Raw genomic sequence first — 25,609 nt, 5'->3', positions numbered from 1 at the left:
GAAATCAGATAAGACATCAGCACGAGAAGAGCGTTTCCATGGCTTCGGTGACCAAAGCGCTGAAAGTGGGAACGGAGAAAGGAGAAGGGGAGAACCGCCACTCACCTCCTTGCCCTTGCAGGTGTGCCGCAGGAGGCCCTCCTCCTGGCAGTTGCGGATGAGCTCGATGCTGGCCGTGTCCGCCATGTACTGCATGGTCAGGTTGGGCATGTCCTTCAGTATGCAGGCATCCGCCCAGCTGGGAACTAATCAAAGCCAACAAACAATTGTACCTCTCAGCGCGCTCTCTCTCTCTCTCTCTTACCTGGCATCTCGCACAGAAAGGAGGCCGTCTCGGGTCCACCGCAGCGCAGCGCATGCCAGCGGTAGTCGCGTATGGGATCAATCACGGCGCAGAGCGGGGCATCCATCAGTGGCAGCGACTCCGCCCAGTAGCCCGTGTCGGCCACGAGGGGACGCGAATTTCTGTTAACACACAAGAAAAGAAAAGCAATTACAAATCGGTAATCGGAAATCGCAAATTGGGTTATTTCTCATTTCATTTGTGGTATTTTCCATTAGCTATGTACATACATATTTCTTTGGCACTGTTAGCCCTCCATGGCCAACAGCCAGCTAACGTTCTTGCTAACAGCGCACTGTTAGATCGCTCCAACTCTCGCGCTTCTTCGCTGCTTGCGCTGCTCGCTCTTACTTTCGCGCTGCTCGCGCTGCTTGCGCTGCCTGCGCTGCTTACGCTGCTCGCTCTTACTTTTGCGCTGCTTGCGCTGCTTCGCTCTCACGATCCACACGATCCACTCGAGCAGCTGTCGTGCAGTTACAACTTACATATTTACATGCCGGTACTCACGCTTGGCACACCATTTCTAAGCGCATTAATTACGTTCAATCGCGCGATCTAAGCGGCTGCATATATTCTACCGCTCACGTATTACATTTCTTAGCATTACTTCACTGCGTACTCTTCATTGGAGTTTCACTTTAACTTTGCGCACAACTTTAACGGCATTATGAAACGAAGCTCGAAACAAACAGAGTCCACACGTGCGTTATGGGCTGCTCTCACCCGCCGTGCACATGTCGAACCCTTTTTTTGTTGCTTGTTGTGACACAATTCCCGTTTTAGGTAGCTGTTTTTGCTGTTTTTCGGTGTGTTGCTTAGGTGTGGATGTATGTAGATGCTGTGTTGGGGTACTACTTACGACCACATAAAACGATCCGAGTTCTGCGGTCGCATGAGACCAATCCAAACGATGTCGTTCACGTCCAATTCCCTGAGCAGGTCGCGCGTTGCATCGAATTGAAAACTGTTGTCGACTGTTGGCAGCGGCGCACATGGAATAACACAAAGAGAGAGAGAGAGAGAGAGTGTGAGTGGTAAGGGAAGGGGGGAGCATGAATAGTTGAAATGGAAACGGGGCGAACCCAAATGGTTTTTATTTGTTCCACACAAGACAACAATTTCTATTTAAATTCGCTTGCGTCTGTTGAGTGTTGTTGGCTTTTATTTGGGTTGATTTTTGTTGCCAGGAGAGAGGAGGAGCATGAGGAGGGGAAGGGGCAACTCCCAGTGACAGTCACAAATTGTTAACAAAACGCTCGTTGGGAATTATTTTATATTTTATTTTTGTTTCTATACCCCGTACTCGAAGAGTAAAGAGGGTATATTGTATTTGTGCGGATAACGGTTGTATGTAACGCACAGAAGGAAACGTTTCCGACCCCACAGAGTATATCTATTCTTGATCAGCATCAATAGCCGAGTCGATTGAGCCATGTCTGTCTGTCCGTCCGTCCGTCTGTCCGTCCGTCTGTCCGTCCGTCTGCCCGTCTTGTTTGTCGGCTCGTTCTCAGAGACTATAAGAGCTAGAGCCTCCCAAAGCTACCATTTTAAAAATAAAAGAAAACTAAAAACGCAATTCCGTAGGGAAGGACCATATCTTTCAGATCGCCGAATTGGGATCCGATTGGATCATTATTCTAGCCAGAATGAAGAAATTATTTGAAAAATGTTGAAGCCTACTTCAAGGCTTCAAGGCTCTCAAGCATCAATATTTTTAAGTCAAAAAGGTGACTACTTCAAGGTTCAGTATTTTTGTCTTAAAAATATTGATCCTTGAGAGTCTGCAGAGTGTGGGTCTAGCGGAGGGTGGCGAGCTAAAGGAGCGTGTTGGCGTGAGTAGTGCTGCTGATGTAGATGACAGATGAAGGAAAAGTGTAAAATTTGACAAATAACCGCTAAGGTGCAGATGTAGTACTGAGTGCCGGGTATAAAAGTTGTGACGCGTAATAAGCGTCTCACACGTCCCTTCTCGTTTTATTTTTGTTTCCATTTGTTGTTTGTTTGTTGCCTGTCGTTTGTTTTACGTTTTCGTTTCTGTTTCTGTTTGTCGATTGTTTCCCCCCCTCCCCACCCCCCCGCATGTCAGGCTTTGGGCTGCCAACAATTATGGACTAGGCCCTGGACCAGCTCCAGTCTCCAGTCTCCGCTTTGACCAATTCGCTTGCCAAAAACAATGAGGGAAAACCCCTGGAATGTCCGTCCAATGATCCCTGAACTTTTGACCCTATCACAAACGGCAGCAGCGACATCGAGGACGGGGCGCAGGCACAGTGGGCAAAAACCGCCAATCAAGCGGCTTTTTTTTTCAACATTTTTCTGTTTGGTTTTAATTACGGCAAACGAAATTTCAAGACAATTTTGTTTGCGCAAAGAACTGGCTGTTTGGCCCACTGTGCGCAGGGCCCTTTGCAGCTGATCAGCAGATGTCCCCCCCTCCCGAGTGCTGTGTCCAAGCAATTTTGCTCGGCAACATTTTGTGGCATTATCCAAGCGGTCGATGAGCCATTCGAGCTGCTGCACCGAGCTGCTGCGCTCGCTTTGGCTATCTTCATCTGACCCCAATCTGCGCTCCCCCCTGCCGGCTACCCACTGCACCACCCCCTGGCACTGCAGCGACAGCATTTGTCAGTGGGATTTATTGTGTTATGCGGATGGGCAGGGGCAGGGCAGGGGATCGAGCTTCATGCCGGTATTTACATGGCAAATGCAAACCGAAAGCAATGCGGTAAATGAGATGGCCAGAAAGGGCTGTGGCTGGGGGGGTTTGGGGTGCAACATAAAAGACTCGACTCTCCTCGACTGTGGCTGCGTCACTTTGCTGTCATTTCATTCATTTGGGGGCCACAATGGCAGCCGGCAGCCAGCAGCCAGCAGCCAGCACCTAGTCCCAGCAGCCCCCTTTTGGCCTTCGTTTGTCACCCAGAGCGTCTCCACAGCTGCCTTCTAGCTGCCTTCTGGCTGCCTTCGTCCTTCGTTGTGTGCTCGCTGTCACAACAGCTGCCGGACATTTGTAATAATGTGCAGCACGTCCCTCTGCTTCCATGCCTTAGCACCTGCTTTGCGCCCGCCCCCGCTGCTGTCACCGAAGCTTATTTGCATTCCACATTTCTGCTGGCGCTGGGGAACTCTTCTGCAGCAGCATTCCAGCCTGTGTTTGGCTTTCATTAGCTGCTGGCCCCGGCAAGCCATCCCTCCTGTCGCTTACCTGTCACCAGATTGGCGTGATGGAACTGGCAGACGGCATCCGCCTCGAACCAGGAGATGCGATCGCGGAAGAAGCGATAGAAGACGTTCAGGCCCTCCTGCGGCATGGTCCAAGTGTTGCTCACGTTCACCTGCAAGAGAGAGGGGAGAGTGGAGGGGGAGAGTGAACACGCTGCGTATACGTTATGCACCAAGGCCTCGAGGCCCCCGACCGTTCGTGGAGCGTTTACATTTTTAATGCCTCACGTGGATGTGGAGAGCTCTTTGGGTTTGGGGTTTGGGGTTGGGGATTCTACGACATTAAAAATACACACAACAAAACACACACAGGGACACAGGGACACACACACACACACACACAGGCAGCGGTCGTTGGGGAGGATGTAAAATCTGCTTTGAAGCCTGTCCCCCATATATTTCATTAGAGCAGCAGGCAGCAGGGGGCGCAGGGGGTGGGGTGGGGCAGCATACGGTAACAGATGCCACAAAGCAGGCGACAACAACAACAGCAACAGCAACAGCGAGGAGCAGGAGCAGGAGAAGGAGCAACATTCCCTCAGCCTCAAGAGAGAGATTCAAAAAATGTTCTTTGTAGCACAGCCGCGTGCCTGAGACTGAAGCACAGCAGGGCGGTGGGTGGGGTGGGGTGGGGAGCACTCATTCATGCCACAGAGCCTAGCTGCTCCTTGCTGCTGGCTGCTCTTTGGGAATGGAGTGACAAGGCACCGACTGCCGCTTCTACATTAACTAATTAGGAGCAGAGGCAGCGGCACAGGCAGCGGCACAGGCACAGGCACATGGCTCATACATGCATAACTACATCATACATACACAATACATACACAGATACATGCGAGTGTGTACACACATATTTATGCTGCAAAACAAATGTGGCACTGGGTTGCCCATCAAGCGGAAAGCCAACGAAATTTCAATGAGAGTTAGGCTGGATCCTGCACCCCTCGAAGCTCTGCCCCCGTCGGAGTTTCTGCCATCGGAAGATGGTTTCTAGTTCTTGGATTGGCTGCCATTAAATCTGGCTTTAAGCAGCCAATTCCCTGGCTCTCCCTTTCGCTCTTTTCCATGTACTTCATTTTCTTGCGGCATCAAGTCCGAGTGCAAATTCCTCAAGCAGGGGGGCGGCAGCCAGTGAAAGGGAAGCGCGGCATGGGGCACCGGAGCTCTGGCCATAAATTATGGCAATCATTTTCCGTTGCTTCACTTTTTGTGTATTTATTCTGCCACACTCCTCGCCCCCACCCCCGCCAACGCCCCCGCCCCAAGCCCCGCAGTGAGTGCTCTGTGCTGGCATTTCATTAACCTTATTAACATTTAATTGCAAAATTTAAGCAACACAAAAATAACAAAAGAAAATGGAAACTTTTTTGTTGCCGCTCCTTTGCAGGGGGCAGAGGGACGCACTTTCATCTCTTAATTGAGGCGCACAAAAAATGCCATCAGCCAGGGGCCTGAGAGAAGAGATTTTTTAATACGGAAAACAAAACACAAGCAAAAAGTGGGCGGTGCAGTGGGCGTGGGCCCCTGGATAAGTCACTTGTCAGTCGATTAATTTTGATTTTGTATGCACATCAATCAGCGCTTTGGGGGCCATGTAACTCTACATAATGTAGATGTAATGTAGATGTAATGTAGATGTAACTGTGCGTGTAATTGATGGCTGCTCATTTGACATGCTGAGGCATAGCTCGGGGAGAGAGAGGGAACTGCCCCACAAATTGTTTACTTGCAATGGAAAATGCCTTCCCTTTACCCCCTCTCCCCTTTGCTTCCTGTCTGCTTATCAGCTTATCAATTATGCGGCGAACATCGTTGAATTCACAATTCAATTCAATTCCATTACGAGACACCCGACAAAAAGGTGCAGCAGATAATTCAGCGCAAATAATTGAAAATGCAGAATGGAAAATGGAAAATGGAAAATGCGTTTCATTGTGCGTGAAATTGGAAGCTAAAAACTATTAAAGTTCGGGCAGTGGCAAAGAGACTTGGACCTGGAGCGACGACTGCTGCAGGAATTGTTATAAAAATTTCAAAATTGAGTCAACAAATTGCCAAATTTGAGGCATGGATGGGGGAACGTGTGCCGAGATTTGAAGCTATAAAATGTATATTTAAACATGGATTATTTTAGGTGCAGCAGCAGGAACAGGCAGCAGCAGCAGCAGTGGGTGGCAGCCTGCCAGTTGGCTCTGTTCCCGCCGTCTGTTGACTTTGCCTCTTTCTTTCCTCCTCCATTTGTCTGTTTTATACATTCTTTCCTTTCTTTTTCCTGCTTGTTGTGTTTGTGTCGTGCTTTTTGGACACTCGGCAGCCTGATGTGCAAACAGTTGCCTTGCTCTGGCTCCTGCCTCCTGCCGCCTGCCTGCTGGCCCTGGCCCTGGACCTACTTTAAGTGCTGCCTCCTGCCCGCTCCCTTGTGCTTCTTTGTTTGTAATTATGATGAAGACATCCCTGAGCGGGAGGAGGCGACTGCAAGTGAAACAAAAGCAGCACTCCGCTGGCTGCTGTTTGTGTTGCTGTTTCTGCTCTGCACAATTGAAGTATTTGCACTTTGTGAGCATTAAATGGGACAAGGAGTGAGGGGGGGAGCGGCTTCATGTCCCGAAAATCCTGCTCGGATCTGTGTGGGCTCGGATGGGACATGAAGTCAGTTGGCTTGGGCCGCAAGTGGCAGCCGAATGCCGCAACAAAGCGTGCCGCCAGCTGGCACAGACAGCTCCACCTGTGCTGCCTGAATCATGAGACACTGAAATATGATGCTCACAGGAGCAGGGAGCAGGAGCAGGAGCAGGAGCAGGGACCTCCCGCCTCATGCAGATGTATGCTAATGCCGCGTCTCAGCGGCGTTTAAAAATCAAATAAGCAGCGGGCGGGGAGTGCTGTGCATTAGCAATCCCTTTGATACATGAAAATATTTTACAAGCAGCGTGCGGGGGCAGCCTTCTCTTGTGTCACTCTTCAGCCAGAGTTGTGGCGCGGAGCAGCTGGGCTGGAATTATGAATTAGCAATGCGATTCCGTTCGCATTTGATTCCTCTCTGCACTCTCTGCCGGGGGACTTGTGTTTCGCGTGGTTCACACTCCATTATGCTGATGAGGCAGCTGGGGCGCGGGTTGAGGCAATCACAAGAGGCCACGCTGCGTATGAGCGATGCCAGCGGAGGGGGAGCAAAAGGGCAGCAGCAGCAGCAGCAGCAGCACTCGGCATAACTCTCTCCTGCAGCTCGCCGTTCCCCCCCTTCAGCTGCTCAATTTGTCGCGGCTCTCAGCATCGAGCATTCTTGATAAATGTCGAGCGTTTGCTGCTGCTGCTGCTGCTGCTGCTGCTTATAAATAACACAGAAATGAAGTGAAATGGGAGCGTGACCCGTGCCACAATGCAATGTCCTTGGGGCTGGCTCCTGCTCCTCCTCCGCCACAGTGGAACATTGCAATTGTAGCAGACTGTGTGGCTGCCGGCAAGAAGCAGCTTGGGACAGCGACAAGACACGAGCCAGAGCCAGAGGGTTGGGGCTGGGGCTGGGGCTTGGGCTGGGGGGTACAGTGTCAGGGCCACGGCAGCTGCAGCTGTCAACTGTCGCGCTCGCTTACATGCGGGGCAACATTTATTAAAGCCGAAGACAGCCGCCCGACAAGAGCCAGCAAGTTTGTCACTCAGGCAGTCAGTCAGCCCAGCGATGTGCGCGTGACACGGTGGAGGCACAGCAGCGAAAGAAATTGCAAGCTGGAAGTCAATCGAGGCGCAGGACGGGGGAGAGCCACAGCCAGAGGCAGAGCCAGAGCCAGCGCCACCCCAAGGATAACCATTTGCAATTTGTTGTGCGTCGCCTAATCCTTGCGCTACTTTCGAGCCCTCAAGTCAAGTCTTGCCGCACACACAGAAGCCAGCATTCGCATGAGGCGGAGGGCTGCTGCAGGTGCAGCTACTTGCCACCAGAGCTTTTACTTCTTGCAACCAGATTAAGTGATTCGCGTGAGCCCCAGCTACGGCCATTAAGAGCGACACGAGGAAGGCAGAGGCAAGGGCTGGGGCTGGGGCTGGGGCTGGTGCTTGGGCTCTTGGAGCCGTTGCCAAGATGTTGAATGAATACTAAACGTAAGGACAATCAGTGGCGGCAGCTGGGAGCTTCATTCAACCAAAGTTCTGCAGGGAATAGATGGAGTTGGAGCTTGACTTTGGGGCATGGACGTGGACTGAGTAGCCAGAGAGAATTCCATCTTTCCCTGAGCTGGCAGCAGGCAGCAGGCAGCAGGCAGGGATCGAGATCCAGATCGAGTTCACTGTGCAATCGCTTTCGTCGAGCGATTCGTCAGATTCGTCAGACAGTCCCGCACAACTCTCAGAACAACTCCGACTGCTCACGAGTCTGGAACAGAAACGGGAACAAAACAAAAATTTTAAGCAAATAAATTTGAACAATTTGTAGCTGAAAACACTGAAAACTTTCGTAGCAAAAACTAAAACAAAAATGATTTCGCCGCGCAAGGGGCAGTTGCAGCTGGAGGCTGAGATGCAGGAGCAGGTGCAGCCCGAGGAGGAGTGGCTGGTGGGCGCTGCTGGGTTGCTGAAGAGCGATTTCTACGACTCGAAGGAGGATGACGTTGATGATGCCGATGATGATGATGATGATGATGATGATGCTGATGCTGATGCTGATGCTGGGGGGACCAGCAGCAGCTGCTCGACAACCAGCTCGGAGGGGAGTCTGCCCCAGCAGACGGCAGAGGCGCTGAAGCGGCTGGACGCGGGGAAGCAGCGTTTGGGTCGCTTGGAGGAGCAGCTGCAGCAGACGTTCCAGGAGCTGCAGCACTCGCAGCTCCAGCAGAAGGACCGCAGCCGGGAGCAGCGGCTGGAGGACGAGCAGCAGCCGGAGCTCGCGCAGCTGACGAAGCGCTACAATGCCTTGGAGTCGGACTTCGAGGCCACGCTGCTGAAGCGCGATGCGCGCATACTGGAGCTGAAGGGCTGCCTCGACTCGGCGCAGAGTCGCTGCGAGGAGGTGCAGCAGGAGAACGAGCGCCAGCTGCAGAACGTGCGGCAGCTGCAGAGCAAGATCCTGGCCATGGAGCACACCAACGACATGCTGGCGAATCACTTCGAGGGCGCGCAGCTGGAGCTCGCCTCGATCGACGATCTGCTGCGGCAGAGCCAGAACCAGCAGCTGCTGGGCGGGCCCCTCAGCCGGCGCGACCGCATTGGTCTGGCGATGCAGCGGTCCCAGGAGCAGCCCGCCCAGGGGCAAGGCAAGACGGAGGACTTTGGGCAGCTGCTGGCACAGCGCAACAAGGAGCTGGGCCAGCTGGCCGCTCTGAGCGCGGACAAGGCGCGGCTGGAGCAGCGGCTGGCGAATGTGCAGCGGGAGCTGGCCCAGAAGGCCAGCGACTATGCGACGCTGGAGGAGCAGATCCAGCCGCTGGTGGACGAACGGAACGCCCTGAAGGAGCAGCGCCAGAAGAGCGAGAAGAGCCAGAAGCGAGTGCAGCTGGAGCTGGGTCAAGTGAAGTCGGACCGGGAGCAGCTCAAGGCGGAGCTGGGGCAGCTGAAGCAGGAGAACTGGCGCCTGGCCACGAAGCGGGACTCCTCGGACGCTCTGCGGCTGGAGCTGCAACGCATTCAGCAGCTGCTGGACCAGGCCCACGCGGAGGTGGAGCGCCTGTCCAAGCTGCAGGCGGACACCATCCACGACAAGGACATCCTCAGCTACGAGCTCGGGCAGCGGCGCGAGGAGTGCGCCGCACTGAAGGGCAGCCTGCGCTTGGTGGAGCAGAACTCCGAGCAGCTGATCGAACGGCTGCGGGGGGAGAGGCACAGCCTGGAGCTGGAGCTGCAGTCGCTGCAGGCCAAGATGGCGGAGGAGATCTCGAACCTCACCTGCAGCAAGTGTGTGGAGCAGCTGGAGGAGATTCGCAAGCTGCAGAAGCTCAGCAAGCGGCAGGCGAAGGCCCTCAAGGAAACCAAGCTGAAGGCGCAGCAGGCCAAGCTCTCGGACAACGCTTCCGAGCAGCAGGAGGATCTAGCCGCGCAGCTCAGGGGCAAGGCCGAGGCACTCAAGGCGTACATCAAGGCCTCCGAGCGTCCAACTCAGTCTGGACAGCAGTGTAACGAGCCGCTGGAGCAGCAGCAGAAATCCGGCGAGCGCCTGGCGGCGCAGTCGATCATGTTCCACGCGCAGCTGCAGCAGGCAGAGGAGAAGTACAAGCGTCTGAAGAGCAGCTACCAGCAGGTGTGCGCAGAGCTGGAGAAGCGACTGCACGAAATTGAACAGCTGCAGCAGGCAGCGGAGGAGCATCAGCGTGGGGAGAGTAGCTACGAGGGGGTGTGCGGGGAGCTGGAGAAGCGACTGCACGAAATACAGCAGCTGAAGCACACCATTGTGGAGGAGCGCGGAAAGATGGCAAAAGTTGTGATGGCGAAGAACTCCGAACTGAACGCATTGGTGAGCAAGTGCCGCGATAGAGAGCAATGCATTGACGAACTGAAGCGCGGCTTTGACGAAGAGCGCACGAACCTCGACTCCGAGCGGCAGTCTATGAAGAAAGTGCTGGCCCAGTGGGAGGCGCAAAAGGGGGAGGTCAAGCAGCTGAAGAAGCACTGGCAGAAGAAGTTGAGCGCCGTGCAGCACGAGCATCAGCAGAAAATGGATTCCTTGAACGAGCGCTACCAGGATGCCATGCAGACATTGGAAAACTACAAGCGCTATGCGGAGGACAGGGCCACAGAGTACGAGGCCATGAAGAAGCACTTGGCGAAGCACAAGCGGCGCGATCCATCGGCTCACCGTCAGCCAAGAGAGCAGCAACAGTAGTAGCAGTAGTAATAATAGTAGCAGTAGAACAGAGAGTTCTGCTGCAGAGTTAATTGTACTTATTTTTGGGTTTCTTATATTTTAATTAAATTAACAAAAAAGTGTAAAAATGTAGCTGGTCAGAGATTGGTTTTTATTTCATTGCCAGACATCAACATTCTGAGCCACGCAATTATCGAACTATTCCACGGTGCGGTGGCGTGGGCACCTGGAACGCTCTCTCAACTCTGCTCTTCCACTATCACTCTCTTGGCGCCCACGCTCACCAAAGCAGAGGAACGAAAGCGCTTGACGTGCGCTCTTATTACTTCGCACCTTCTGTCTCACTCTCTCTTACACGATTTAACCGCAATGGAATAGACAGCGGAATAGACAAGAATAACTGTAAGTCGACCAAATGCAAAAGAGACGAGACAAACAATGAACCAAGTAACAGACAGATCGAAGTGCACTGAGAATAATAAGTATCATAATAAAATATTAATAATTAAGTAAATAATAAACAAACTGATGAATGTTCGTCTGACTTTTGTGAGTATTTTATCAACCTCTGGCGAAGGCGTCTGGCAGCAACGGAGTCCCGTTAGAGCTTTCGGTTTTTGTTTTTATGTGGCGGGGCTTAAGAGAAGTTAAATATTGCAAGGCGCGGATGGGGCTGAGAACAGTCGAGCTGGCAGCTGAGGCTGAATTATTTAAAGTTTATAATTGAAATTGGAACAGCAGACAGCGGAGAGCAGACAGCGGACGAATCTTAACGGACAACTAAGCCGCAAGTTTCCGCTGGTGGATGCAGCCTCGCGGCGGGCAATATATGTACATAAATGGGAGGGGAGTTGGATGACTGTCCGCAGTTAGTCCAGAGCAAGAGTCGTTCCAGTGGTGGTGTGGCGGTATGCAAATTGATTAGCGAAAATGAAATCTGCAAGACTGGAGGGAATCTCAGGGAAATGACAAAGAGCGACATGCAGATTGTGCAGCACAAAGGAGATGGAAACTTCCAGCGAAATTCTACTGGACAGCGAAAGATGGCAAGGTGGAGAGCAAGACGTTTAAATCAGAGCGGATTTGAAGTCTGGGCAGTCGGACTTCCATTGACCAGTGTTGGTAAAGCACACAAACAGCAGAGAGAGAGAGCGTGGATATCGATTTCGATGAGGTTTGCGATGGAAACTTGATGGCCAACAGAGTTAAGTTGGCAGCAAAGAAAATGTTGCTAATACCCAGCACCGGAAGAGGAGTTCTTATTTTTGTTCTCCTTCCGTTTCCATTTCCGTTTCGGACTCCCACTGACTCACTCCCTTCGTTCCGTTCGTTCCCATCCGATTGAGATTACGTTGCCGTTGGCCAAAACGTTGCATAAACTTTTCCCTAGTGGGAACAGGAGCAGCCCAAGTCGAAAGTCGAAATCCTGGAGAGATTGAGGCTCTGAGCTCAATATGGATTCACTGGCGGTGCACCAAGTCATCCCGAACCCCTCCCCGCCCTGAACCTACTGATATCAGGGCATAGATAAAACTTTGACAGCTTGCGGATTCGATTCGATTTCTAATTAAAAGCGAAAAAAACTTTTGCTATGCAACATTTTGGCCTGATGATCGCAATCGAAAATGTCGCACATTATAGTGGACGAGGGTGGAGGGTGGAGCAGCAGCAGGGTGAAAGGAAAGTGGCAATAAAGTAACCGCAACATAGCCAAATGAAAATTGTGTGCAACGGAGGATACAAAAGGAAAGAGCAGAGCAGAGCAGAGGAGAGCCACAGCGCCACAGCGCCACAGCCAGAGGCAAAAAGCCAGTAAAACTTTCTCAACTTTTGTCACATTTAATTAACATGAATCAATGGCTCATCCAGTGGTGTGGGTTGTGTGTGTTGTGGCTGGATAAAACATGGCGAAAACGTAGAAAAACTTCCCCCGAACTCCTTCCCAAGTTCGATGCAGAGGCGCAGGCACGGAAGCCAGCAAATTTATTGGGCGGCTTTCCAGCAATAAACTTGAAATTTTCATGCCAACGACTCATTAAACTTGCGCACAGAATTAACAATTTATGCAGATACATATACATGTACATCTACATCTACATCTACATCTACATATGTACATGTATGTATACATGCATTAGTGTGCACTTTATGGCGCTGTGAGTGTGTGAGTTTTATGACTTAACCGACACAAATTACTTAATGCCGTTTCGTTCTTTATTGTTCAATTATTCAACAAGGCCTGAAGGCATCAAAAAGTTTAACACACACATTAAACCCTCTTCAGGCGCGGTGTGTGTGGTTGTGTATGTGTGTATCTGGGCCTCTCCTCTCTCTTAATCAGACTCTCTTAGCAGCAGCAGCAGCAGCAGCAGCGCTAAGCAAAAATGCCTCGATTAATGGTCCCACATTTGTTATCAATGATGCCCAAGTGAACGATAATGTTTTAGCAACAGAATCAGATGGGGCTGGGCGATGGTAGATGCTCTCAGGCTTAGCCTCATCATCATCATTATCGTTATCGTTCTCATTATCATCCTTGTCAAGTGCCATTATGGTTATGGCAGCACTCAGCGGGAGAGTAAAACACCCGCAAAAGTCTTGAAAATCCTTCGAAACTGCCTTGTAAGGCTGCGCGTACGAGTGTGTCGATAATCCACAACATATTTAATAAGTAATCCTCAATAAATAGTCCTCAAATATCGATTCTTAATTTGTTTCTGGCGTAACTTTTCCGCACAGTTGCTGCCACTTTTCGCTCAGTGCAGCCCGCAGAGTATCATCGAGCGTTGAGTGATGCCATAAAGCATTATTTGACCTGGTCAAAAGTTTGCTGGAAACATTCCGAAATGTTCCGAAATTAATCAGCCTCAAATGCTGCCGCTGCTGCGGGCTCTCTTTAACGGTTTCCGCTCCTTCCCTTCCCTTTCGCGCTCTCTCTCTCCCTCTCTGTCCCTGCATTTTAGTGATTAACGGCACTCACATGTGCGTTGCGTGAGAGCTGCTGTGACAGCGAGCACTTTTATTTACTGTTAATTAATTCGTAATGTAATCTCTTTTTTGCATGTTTTTTTTGTCTTCTGTTTTCTTTTTTTTTTGCTTTCAGTTTTTCTGCATTCTCCGTGCAATGGCCAGGCCATGTGTGCCGTGGCCCCACCTTAGCTGCCTAAGCTGCCGGCTGCCGGCTGCCGGCTGCCTGCTGCCACCTTTTCAGGAGACCTCAAAGCGGCAGCTTCTAATTTGCTGCTAAATGGAAGCGAAAACGCTTTGTTTGTGCATAACGAGGCGTGCAGCGCCCCCAAACAAAAGGAGCACAAGGATACACAAAGGGGTGGAGGCCAGGGGGGAAAGCGGGACTCTCTCTCTCTCTCTCTCTTTGTCCTTTAGAGCTTAGGGATAGGGAAGGGGGGCTGGGGCTGGGACTGGGGAGGTAAGCAGGATGATGATGAAACGACAGCGGACACAAAGAATCCATTGCGACTGCGACTGCGACTGCGACTGCGTTTGCCCGCATTCAGGAAAAGCAACGAAGGACAAACCTCAGTAGGCAGCCCCCCTGCCGCACCCCATGCCAAATGAGGTCAAAGCAAAGGGCAAAAGAGAAGGGGTGGGGCGTGGTGTGCTGTGGGGTCTTGCAAGTGCTAAGGTCGTTGGTGATGGAGGGGCGTGGTGGCAATCGAGTTGATTACCACGCGAGAGCCGAACAAAAGACAATGGGGACACAAAAAAGAGGGGGGCACCACCACTGATGGCGCAGAAGGGCATAGCAGAACCGTCCGTCCACGTGCCAATTGCTTCATTACTTGCACATTTTCAACTCAATAGCACTCTGTCCCCCCCACAATCCACCCAGAGAATGTTGTGCAAAGGAATTCCATTCCCTTCAGTAAACGGAATGGATACAAAGAGCAGGGCAGACCAGCCGATCGTTGGTAGTTGCTAGAGCAGACCACTAATGAGAACCCTAACATCCACAATCCACTATCCACAATCCACAAAAAGAGAGAGCGCCTGATCTCCGAGCTTTGCTGAGCGGTTCGTCTTAAGAGAACGTTCAACAAAAAGAGACGCCAGAGAGGCAAGCGTAAACTTGTGTTGTGCGGCTGCACCCCTTTTACTTCTTCATTGAATTACGGTTAATGTACACTGTACAGCTTCTTCCAAGCAATCTCTGCCAACACGGACATTGGCTACCCAAGCACAAATATTGTTTATCCACAAGCAAAAGCACACGCACGCTTACGTAGTGTGTGTGTGTGTGTGTGTGTGTGTGTACAGATATCCATTGCGAATGGCAAACATTTGCGTAACTTGGCACCCCGCACCCTGCACCCTGGCAGACTTCTCTCCCTCTCTCCTTCTTGCCTGCCTGCCTGGCTCACCTGGCCTAACAATTTCTTAATTACGTTTGTCAACAGTCGGGGAATTGCACAGGTGACCGCAGCCGAGCACAAACAGTGCCGTGCCCAAGGGCCCTCTCCGCCCGCACTGCCAGCCGATGGAGTTGCTGCTGTGGTTTGCCGTCCTAATCCGGTTATCTGCTCTTTGGCTGGGGGTCGTGTCGTGTCGTGGCAGGGCAGTCGTTATGGAATGCAGCAGCAGCAGCAGGAGGGTGCAGCATAGTGGGTGCAATGTACATAAGACATGAAAGTAAATTGAGTATGAACTTCATACAAATTTGAATAGCCAATTATATGGGGAAATTATCTCTACCGTACGGAAATTGAGCATGGATCAGGCGCCTGAGGATACCCAGTCATCATTTATAAAGATTATAATTCGCAGCATGGATATGTGTTGGGGTCTATGTTGGTTCTTTGCAAAGTATTTAACAGAAAATGCAAGCAATGAACTGTTGCCGCTCTTAGCTTGTGTTTACAGATCGCTGTTAGCGCTCTATGCGAACAGCCCACGTTTATAGATCACTGTTAGCGCTCACTGTTAGCGCCCACTGAGAGCGGACTGTTGCGCGCTCTTACGATCCACACAGCTAGAAACTCTGCTTATAAATTAAGCGAACATGTTGCAGGCGCTGAAAGTAAAACTTAACTAAGAGGTCCTTAAGGAATCGAATTCCGATTAACGCTGATTGCCCCAAACGATGCGTCAGCACTACAACTATGTGGAAAGACGAACAGCAACAACAACATCTCACGGGTAAACTTTGTCTGCTCTTTGTGTGTGTGTGGGTGTTGGGTGTGTGTTGTAGCTGGCAGCCAGCAATCACCTGCCCAACCGCTGAAGCGAAGCTGACTGCAAACAGTTTTCAACTCTCCAATGGAATGGCCTGCTGCTGCAGTGCTCGGGTTAATTTAAAGCGAAGATAACGCAATTATCCGGAAGTTGGCAGTCGAGGAGGAGGAGGAGGAGGAAGCGCAGGAGGACAGCCGCAGGACGTGTGCTGGTGGAATTCGTGCCGAAAACTTTCGAAAAGACACAGGACACGAGGCTAATTTCATAAATTAAACACAAAATTAACACGTCTCCAGAGCGGTGGAAGGAGTAAACAGAAAGAGAGTTAAAGGGGAGAACGAGAGAGAGAGGAGTCACCCACCTTTGCACTTTAATTTACGATCTGGACCATGGAGCTGGACAACCTCCAACCCGGACAGATATGCAGATAAATATGTTTGGATCCCTCTGTCCGTCGTTCGTTTTTGCTGCTGCTAATCTCTGTGTGGACCAACAATTGTGTCACCTGAGTGGAAGACTGACAGCAACTCCCTCCCCCCCCTGCTGAGTCGGATACAAACCCAATTCCCAATCCCCAAGCCTTGTCAGGGGGCGACTGTTTGATTGACTTCAAGGCCTGGCCGGCAGGCAGGGTTTTTCTGATGGCTTGTAGTTGGACTGGGCTGCTCGTTGGCTCACCTCATAAAGATCGCAATCGGCCACCTCCGCTCCAGTTCGTTTCAAAGTTGGTAATTATAGAGCCAGTTGCGGGACAGTTGAGCAACAGCCAGGGTGCCAGTCATAGGTCAGCCATGCAAAGGAGAAGGTGAATTCCCTCGTTCGTGCCCTGACCCACATTCCGTGATGTGTCCGTTATGTGTCCGTTATGTGTCCGCCGCACACACACTTTGCCGTGCCCGCCTTTTGCCTGCGAAGTGCGAAGTAATTGGCTGCGAAAATGCTGCCATAAATCAAACCGATAATTATGTGGCCGAGTGCGCAACATTTTTGGGCCAGAGCAAACCGAAAACCGAAAACCGAACACCGAATTTCACATCCGCAGACGGAGCGGGCAGCTCATTTTGATTGCCATCCATAAATTATGAGTTTGATGTGGGAAATAGTCAGGGAGGGGGAGTGGTGAATGCAGCTCAAGGTCGTGGATGTATTTTCACTTCCTTTTTTTGTGTGTGCTCCACAGATTCGTCCTTGAAGGGCAGGGCCTGGGTCTGGGTCTGGGTCTGCGGCTGACTGAAAGTGAATCTGAAACAGGAGGCGGAGGCGGAGTTGCCCATGGACTGTGGCGCACAATCCCTGGCTGTGGCATGATTAATTGCTCATTGTTGCGGGGGCGGCGGCGGCGGCCGCATCGTAAATGGCTTTCACGTCTCGCACGTGAATGCCTTCAATAAGAGAGTCGCGCGGCACGGAATGGGAATGGAATGGAGTGGAGTGGAGTGGAGTGGAGTGGGAATGGCGACGCATGGAACATCATTGAATGGACAGGCAATGGATGCGGATGGAGGGGGGGCAATGGCGGGGACAATTTGCCGAGAGCCTCGGCTCATCTCTTGTCATCCCCATTTGAGTCGGGGCTAAGGCGTTCGTTCCGCATTGTTTATCTTCCTCTCACCAGGAACCCATCTGCCCATCTGCCCGTCTGCCCGTCTGCCCCTCTGTGTGTCCCCTGTTAATGTTACATTATTAATGCATCTGCATGGAAGCCCCCAAGCCGCCTCAAGCCTCCACGTATGCAAATGAAGGGGCGCCCAGGACTAGACTAAACCCCAAAGCAGAGCAAGAAATGAAAAACACGAAAAGAATAATACAAAACCCAAGCAACAGCAAAGTGGAAAAAGAAGTGATAAATGATTGAGAGAGAGGAGAGGATAAGCTCTCGCACTCGCACTCGCAGCAGCATGGCCTGCCGCCAAATCCCAAATAAATCCCAAATCCAAACGAGGATGCCACAGAGCTCTCCTCTCTCAATCTCCCCCTCTCTCTTGCTCTCTCTTTTCGTGCGATTCCCATTTACTTTTTATTGGAAAAATAACAGCCACAGAAAGTGAAATAAAAGTGCAGTCGGTGGCTACAAATTGTAAATCAACTTTCTTGCTTCATTTTTTGTGCATAAATAATTATCATATTATATGCTTTATGGCATTTATCATTTATTTGTTGCATATTTTTGTAGCAAGCATTTTGGTGGCTCTGCGAAAAGCCACACTCGCGTTGGCTGTAAATGGTTCTTGGAAAGGCTCAGGCAGTTGGACAATCGCAGATTGCTTTCCGCATAAATTCGCTTGCTCGGGGTGGAGCGAACCGTAATCATTGTAATCCCACCTGCGGCCGAAACAAAACAAAACAAAAAACGGACTCCAACTCGAACTCCAACTCCAACTCGGACTCGAACTCGAACTCGGTGTGCAAGAATCCATCCATTGTGGGTATCGGCGGAGTAACTTTCCCCCCCTCCCCAGTGCGGTGGCAGTTATTATTGCCGTTACTCGGTCTACGGGGCAATGGCAATCACGATAATAAGCATAAATAAAAGAGGCCAACAAAAAAATTACACAGCCATAAAAGCGAAACCCTCAAGCAAGTGTAGCCCCTAGCCGGGGCTCCATCCATCCAGACCAAATGCCGAAACCAGCACCCAAGTTGCTAAACAGACCGGGGACGGGAGTGGGGTGGCAAAAAAACAAACAAACAAACGTCGAGAATGAGAACACAAACAAGTTCTGTAGTGGGCCCTGCAACCGCTGAACAACCTCGTAAAAACTTATTTAATTTGTGATTTATATGAATAAAATTGTGTAGTAAATTCTCTGAAATTATTCATTTCGCAGCGCTTACGGGGGGGAGTGGGGGGGAGGAGGTGGGCAACGGCAACAGCAACAGCCACAGAGCCACAACAACGCAGCAAAGAAAAATGGAATTGGCAAGCCGGAGAGAGCGACTGAACTCAAACGGAAAGATGATACGGAATGAGAATAGGACTCGGACTCGGACTGGGACTGGGACTGGGACTGGGACTGGGGTACAGCGAAAGGATAAAGACCAAAACAAGAGGGAAATGGGACAGCGATGACGTCGCCGTTTTGGAACCAAAGCAGAGCACAAGCGAAATAAAATAAACTTTTGCTTGCCAACCGAAAGCAAAGAGTTTCAACATTTTTGATATACTCTCCTCCTCTCGGACACAACAACTTTTGCGCATATACATTTTGGGGGCCAATCGTTGGTCAGGTCGGACACAAGGAGTATTCCTGTGCCCTACTAAGTTCCAGCACTTGGTCCCTCTGCCCGGTCTCTATTTATCGTTTGCCATTTGCCATTTGCCTTTTTCGCTTCTTCCATTTGCCTGCTAAGCAACCGCAATTTAATCTTCAAATTAAGCGAGAGGTTAATTTGAAAGCGAAAGATGGGAGTGGAATGTTCCCTTGCAATGGGATAGACTTCCACACCGATGGCCAGACAGTGGCCAGTGACAGTTGCAGTGCTTGCCTCCACTCTCTAGCTGCCAATTTGCATCTACCATCAGTGGCATTTATCTACTACAATTGCTGAAAGTTGGAACTGAGCTGAAACCATCCTCACCAGAGCAATAATTATCTGTGTTTGATTCTCTTCAATTTCCATTTGCAACTCTGCTATTATTATATTTTATTACCAAGCTCAAGTGCGGCTCGATCGGTTTCAATAGCCATCAATATAGAAATAAATATAAAGAAAATTTGTAGATCCAACACTTACCGCCCGAGCATCGCAACGGAGGCCGTGGCTGAGTAGGTATAATCCCAGGAGCGGCATCACCCAGCAGCGGGGGCCAAACTGTTGCGGCCGTCTCGACATTCTAGTCGGCGCTTGGAGGACCTCTTCGCTCTGTCGAGTGTTTACTTGTGGATTGCTCCTCGAATGTTTCCCAACTCTTACCGAGTGCTCTTTAATTTGTCACTATAAAAAAACAAAAGGCAATTCTTCATTAACGCAACGCCACGAAAAACACGTAAAAAATAGATTCCTATTTTATTTGTTATTTTATCTTGTGTGTTATTTATTTTTAGAGTTTTTGCCTGTCGCTCTGCAGCCCACTGGGGCTGGTGTGGCTCGGTGGAAGGAGGCAGGAGGCAGGAGGCAGGAGGAAGGAAGGACATGTTCCGGCGCCTCTGCGGCTTGTTTACTTTCACTCGCAAGCGGAATCGGAATCGGACGCACACACAGCAGGCACGGACAGGGAAACAGCGACGGCAACACCAGCCCAGAGAGCGAGGACCCAAGAGCAGGCAAGGAGCAGCAAGGTTGGAGGCAAGGAGAGCACGAAAAACGAACCGAACGCGCACGCGGCACGAATTGTTCTGACGCCTCGACGGCGAGGCGGCTGCTTTTCAATGTCCGTTGACTCGCCTGGCGGCGAACCAAGGCGAAGTGCGGCGAAATGGCGCAGGAGCTTTGGGCGGCGAAGAGCGAGACAGAGAGAGAGAGCGAGAGAGAGAGCGAGAGTGTGGCTGTGTGTGGAGTTTATAAAATGTACGTGCCGTGACAGTGGCTCGCTTCAAGCCTGAAGTATATGTTAAGCTTTGCTTCCTCCTCCTCCTCCTCCTCCTCGTTCGGGCATTTGCCAAAAAAAAACATGCTCAAGGACACTTGGCCCAAAATTCGTACTTCCCCCCCGACCATGGAGCAAGCATTCTCCAGTCGTAATGCTTTCATTGTGCAGCATGGCATTCCTTTTTTTGTTTGCCTGATTTGTTTGGACATTTTCGGTTAGTTCTTTCCTCCTTCTCCTCCTCTGCCTCCTTCTCTGTTCTGTGTCTGACCTTGTCGCACCGCTTCCACACCCACTGCCACTCGCTCGCTCTCTCCCTCTCTCACTATAATTAGAAATGTGTTCGAGGTGGACAATGGCCGCCACTTACGCTTCACGCGCTCGATTTCACTTCTATAAGTTTCAGTGGCATAATCCCTGGCCAAGCCCATTTCCGCCATTCCCCATCCATTTCCATCATCCTTCCTCCCATGCTTGTCCCCTGTCCATGTCGTTTCGTAGTTTACGGATTACACTTGTGCTGCCGCACCCTCCGCTCCCCCTTCAATACACTTCAATCCGATGGATCGCATGCAGGGGGGCCATATCCTGCCTCATCGAACGACATGCAAATGGAGGCTAGGGTATTCCAGAGTCGTTTTCTGCATGCTTCCGCCTGTTGTTTACTTACCCTGTCGTGGCACGGAAGACAGCACGATGTCCTTCTGCTCCTACTGCCTTTGTGCTTGCCTCGTCTCTTAAGCCTCTTTAATACCTTTCCTAATGGTTCCGATGCAGCAGCGGCAGCAGCAGCAGCGGCAGTGGGAGCCAATCCTCCATTAGCGATACTTCGACGAACGACTTAATGGCGCACGTAGCACGTCCAAATGGAAAGCTCCTCCTCAGTTAGGCCCCCCGTGGACACACGTCCTTTATCCGGTAAGTAGCGCTGAAGACTAAAAGACAGCGACAGAGAACACTAAACAAAACGAGAGACGAGTCCACAGTGAAACATTTCTTTATTCATTTATTCATGGAAATGATATTAAAATATTACGTACAAATATCATCAATTCAAATCACAATTATTCCCACTGTGCGCGCAAACTCTGTCAAAGCGCAGCCATGACCTACACAACAACAATATTTCACGTGCTGCTGTTCTTGGCGTCCACAGTCCACACACAGTCCACAGAGAGAGATCGAGAGAGAGATCAATTCCGTTAAAACGTTCCACGTTCCGCTCGCTCTCTTCTCTGGTGTGCCGAGTGCAAAAGAGAAAGAGCGAACGCACATTTTTGTGTGTGCTTTCACGTGTTTATTCGCTTGCCGCTATTTCACGTGTTTATTCGCTTGCCGCCACCTCCGCCAGCTGCTCATCGGAAAAAAGAAACGAAAGAAACGAAAGAAAAGAAACCAATAATGAGTGTATCGGACGATATAGAAGTGCGTGTTGTGGGATCTGGCGATGGGCCGGCAATGATCAAGTTCCTGCTGGAGCACTACTACCGCGAGGAGCCGCTGACCGTCGGCTGCAGTCCCCCGGAGCCGGATGAGGCCGACAAGGAGTTTCTGCTCTCCAACATCCCGCACGGCGCCTGCCTGATCGCCCTGCAGGGCGGCACTCGCATTGTTGGCGCCCTCGTGGCCGGTCCCAAGGATGCCCACGAGGCGGACCACCTCACCGAGGAAGTGGCCAAGCACGCCGGCACCAAGTGGGGCCGCATCCTCTCCCTGCTCACGCGGATCGAGCGGGAGACGAACGTGTGCCAGCGCTACGGCATACCCTCGGCCATGCATGTCCATGCCGTGGGCATAGACCCCACGCTGCGCCGCCAAGGCGTGGCCGCTCTGCTCGTGAAGGCCGTGGAAGAACTCGCTCGTTCCCAGGGCCATCGCCTGTTGGTCGGCGACTGCTCCAGCAGCTACTCCGCCCGCCTGATGGAGCGCCTCGGCTACGAGCTGATACACACAATCCGCTACGACGAATTTCTGGACGAGTCCGGCCAGCAGATTATACGCCCACCAGCCCCCCACGATTGTATCAAGACCTTTGCGACGCTGTTGTAGAACCAGCTCTTATCAGTCGATGGTTTAGGGCTGGGGCCAGGGTACACTTTGTTTCTGATAAGACAAGCAGAATCGATATCAAGAATTGACTCTGTTACAACTGCAATGCCGTTACACAACATAATAAATATAACCATTCAAATATGTTTATTTATAACCAAACAATTACCCACTTCCAGGGTATTCGCAGTGTCGCCACTCAGCCAAAGAACTTTTCGTTTCTTTTATTTGTCGTTTGTTCCGCTCCCCTCCCTGCGCTCCAAAAGCTCGCTTCTAGCTTAGCAGCCAATTGTGGAACTTGTGGAACTTATCGAGGCTCTTGGACTCCACAATCTACGCTGAAGAGCGCGCGCTCGCTCTTTGCGTTGCGCTGCTGCTGCTTACACTGAGTGCAAATAGTTTTCGGCTTGGCTTTGAACGCTCAATATTTCGTAGATTATGCCCACAGGTAGTCCCGCCTAATTGGGTATGAAATGGGGGAGATTTCAGATAGTAGAAGGCTTTGGGGCTGCGTTGCATGCAGGAGGATGGATATCGATGCACTGTGCTCGGATGAGTGGCAGAGGATTCGGGGCAGGGGGCAAGACAAAGCCCAAGCCTCCACGCTAAAATGGGAAATGTTTATTGTTCTCCGCGCTGCAATGCGAAAGGGATTTCCATTGGCATGGCAACACCTGGAGGAGTGCGCTGCAGCCTGTCTGCAGCTGCCTCTCAATAGCACAACGAGCGCCAGGACTCTGCAGCTGCTCGGCTCAGTGGCAATTAGGCGAATAAATCAGCAATTAGCAAAGCGGCTTAGGGAAGCGCAGCCAAAGTGCCGCCGAGAAGAGGGACTACAATAAGAGAGTAAAGTTAACATTTGATAATGAATCCAACACCATTCGAGCGTGTCCTTAAAGCAGCCACAAAACTCTACAGAAACCCTTTCGATGGGTTCCAAAACGAGCAATTGGTGGGGCCAGGACAGGACTTGCTGCCCACTCGGGGTGCCTGCTTATGGTCCATCTTGGTGCTGAATGCTGCTCGATATTATGTAATAAGTGGCAGTCCTTCGAGCGTGACTCCAGCTGGGGGTTGGGCACGTGCGAGGCACCCAGCGCTCTCTCGCTCGCTCTGGCACGAGGCTTTCGGGGCTCCCTCCCGTGCATTCGCATTTTCCAGCTGGACAGAGCTGCAGCCAGCCACAGCCAGTTGCAGCTGACCGCAGCGTTGCAGGCAGATGGGAGATTACGAGTGGGGAGCGGAGAGGAGAGCGGAGAGCGGAGAGGTGTGTGTGCTGCTGTGTGGTTCGTGGGCTGCGGCTGTCTATGGCCAAAAGGTAACCGGCAATTATTCATTGCGCATACGACCCGTTCGACGCGCTAATTAGACGCCGCCGCTCCAGCTCCAGCTCCAGCTCCAGCTGCTGCTGTCGATAATGAAGCCGCTTCTGATTTCATTCCCCCTCGCCCTTTGCTATGTTAAATGATTATGCGAATGCCAGGCCACGCCTACGACCACGCCCTGCAGCTGATGGCACGTTCAACGTCCACAGCCCAGTGGCGGAGTCGGAGCCCACCTTGCACCCCATGCCCCATGCCACGCTGCTGTCCATATGGCTGGGCACGCCCCACGGCTGTTTAAGCTGTGAAGCACGTTCGCGGCAGTCTCTGACGTGGCATGCATTCGCAGCCAGCCAGCCAGCCAGCCAGCCAGCCAGCCAGCCAGCCGTGTGGCGATATCTGCCCCCCTTGCGGCTGCTTTTTGCTGCTTTTTGCTCATTGCCTGCTGCTAAATGGCCGCGTCTAAAGTTTGACGCTGGCCAAGGCGCCACGAAACAAGTAACAAAAGCAACCCCCCCTGTCCACCCCTTTGGCAGCCAGCTTCGGGCAGTGAAACGTTCTGATTGCGGCTCCAAAAGAGAGAGCTTCGAGTCCGAGACGAGACTGATGGTAATGGGACTCAGTCCGGGCAGAGGGCAGCAAACTGTCCTTCGACTCAGGCTTGGGGAGGGACGACGGCGACAGCTTCCACATGTAAGCAGATTTCTGCCTGAGATTTGGGGCCACCAGTGGGGCATCCTGCCACATCCTTGCTGGCTGCCTGTTGTGTGGCTGTTTGGCTGTTTGGCTGTTTGGTGCACGCATAAATAAGACATGTTCCCGCTTGCCTGAGGCTCCTTTCCTTGGGCTTCGCCCCTTTGTCACTTTTATTGGCCGGCTGTCAATATCCTTGGACGCTTCACAACTTTGTCGCCCGAAAGTCGTTTGCCGCTGGAACTGACCTCCCAGGGCCCTCTCCCACATCGTGATCCTGGGGCACCTGGGCAGCACCCGCGCCGTGCGGCCATAAACAACAGGATGTGGAGTGGCCCCAGGGATCAGCGGGTGCCTCGTGTTCACTTGCTCACGCTCCGCTCCCTATTCAAATGTGAACCCTGACCCCCCTGGGTGGCTGCTGCTGTCGCCTTCCTGGGTTGCCCTTGGCTACGCACGATTTAAATTAAATTGCACTTGACGCATTTGCCTGTGCTCGGAGCTCGCAGCTCGCAGCTTCGTGTGCAGAGTCATGACACGGCTGGCTGGAGGACATCAGGACATCGGGACATCAGGACATCAGGAAGCAAGCGAGCGAGTCCGACAGCAGGTGGCAGGCGGTGCTGGCTCCTCCTGCTATTATTCAATTAGTTCGCCAGCTGCTGCTGGACTCTCTCTCCCGCTCCCTCTGTGTGTGTGCACGTCAAGTGGCCGTAAATAAATAATAAATGTAATCCAAGGCCCGGGACACTGGCTGCCGGTAGGAGCCAGCCGGATGGCCAGTCGCCGTATGGCAAAAGGATTGGACTTAGAAGCGGTTGCCCCGCCACCCGCCTGACCAACAAAAAGCGAAATGATAATCCTGTGATGGTTCGGTATTCGATTACAGAAACCGGAACCAGATGGAGTCAGCAGCAGCAGCAGCATCAGCAGCAGGTGGAGCATGTGGGAATGGAACCCAAGCTGCAGATGGGCAGCAGGGGAAGGGGTGGGTGTGCCAGTGCACACAGAAATCTAATTTAAAATGTGCACACACATGTGGAGAGAGAGAGAGACAGAGAGGGGAACGAGCGGGAGAGCGGACAACAGCGACAGACAACAGATGGCAAGAAGAACCAAGAAGAACATGGGAACATGGGAAGGTGGAACACGCTCTCCCTCTCTCTCTCTCTCTCCAGCTGCTGCCTGCTGCCTGCCTGCCTGCTGCCAAGGAAAGTGAACACTCGGGTAAAAAGGAAAGCCAAAGGTAACCGACGCAGCCGAGCGAATGGCAAACAAGCGACAAAACAAAATCAAACCTTGCCCCCAGGACAGACCCGGCCACGCCGCCACGCTCTGCCATGTGCTCTGGCAGAGGATGTGTCGAGAGGGAGAGGAAGAGAGCGAGAGCATCCTTTGCGCCCAAGCACTGCGATTTAATCTTATAATGATGCTGGTCTCCGCCCGGCCCGAGTTGCAGGCGCCCTTTAACC

The 25,609-nt window shown here is 51.7% G+C and overlaps 2 protein-coding genes across 4 annotated transcripts in view; one reads left to right on the top strand and one right to left on the bottom strand.

The window, feature by feature from the left end:
- The window catches only part of LOC117894830 (mucin-5AC), a 36,672-nt gene that overhangs the window by 7,463 nt on the left and 3,600 nt on the right, over nt 1-25,609 (bottom strand). For 2 of the 3 annotated variants that reach the window (XM_034802098.1, XM_034802081.1), the window contains exons 1-6: nt 19,857-19,882; nt 19,281-19,481; nt 3,549-3,678; nt 1,203-1,317; nt 305-465; nt 106-245 (exon numbers count right to left, since the gene is read on the bottom strand). In XM_034802098.1, the coding sequence (XP_034657989.1) occupies nt 106-245; nt 305-465; nt 1,203-1,317; nt 3,549-3,678; nt 19,281-19,379 (645 nt within the window). In that variant the 5' untranslated portion in view covers nt 19,380-19,481; nt 19,857-19,882. Of the gene's footprint in view, nt 1-105; nt 246-304; nt 466-1,202; nt 1,318-3,548; nt 3,679-19,280; nt 19,482-19,856; nt 19,883-25,609 lie in introns of those variants that run through there. The other variant, XM_034802089.1, reaches the window with a different exon arrangement.
- On the top strand, nt 21,369-22,246 carry LOC117894861 (dopamine N-acetyltransferase). Its single transcript, XM_034802122.1, has one exon. The coding sequence runs from the start codon at nt 21,475-21,477 to the stop codon at nt 22,120-22,122; it is 648 nt and encodes a 215-aa protein (XP_034658013.1). The 5' UTR covers nt 21,369-21,474; the 3' UTR covers nt 22,123-22,246.

This window comes from Drosophila subobscura, chromosome A (genome assembly GCF_008121235.1).
Source record: "Drosophila subobscura isolate 14011-0131.10 chromosome A, UCBerk_Dsub_1.0, whole genome shotgun sequence".
Lineage (NCBI taxonomy): Eukaryota > Metazoa > Arthropoda > Insecta > Diptera > Drosophilidae > Drosophila > Drosophila subobscura.
The sequence above is the reverse complement of the archived record's forward strand: the minus strand, read 5'-3'. Positions and strand labels throughout refer to the sequence as shown.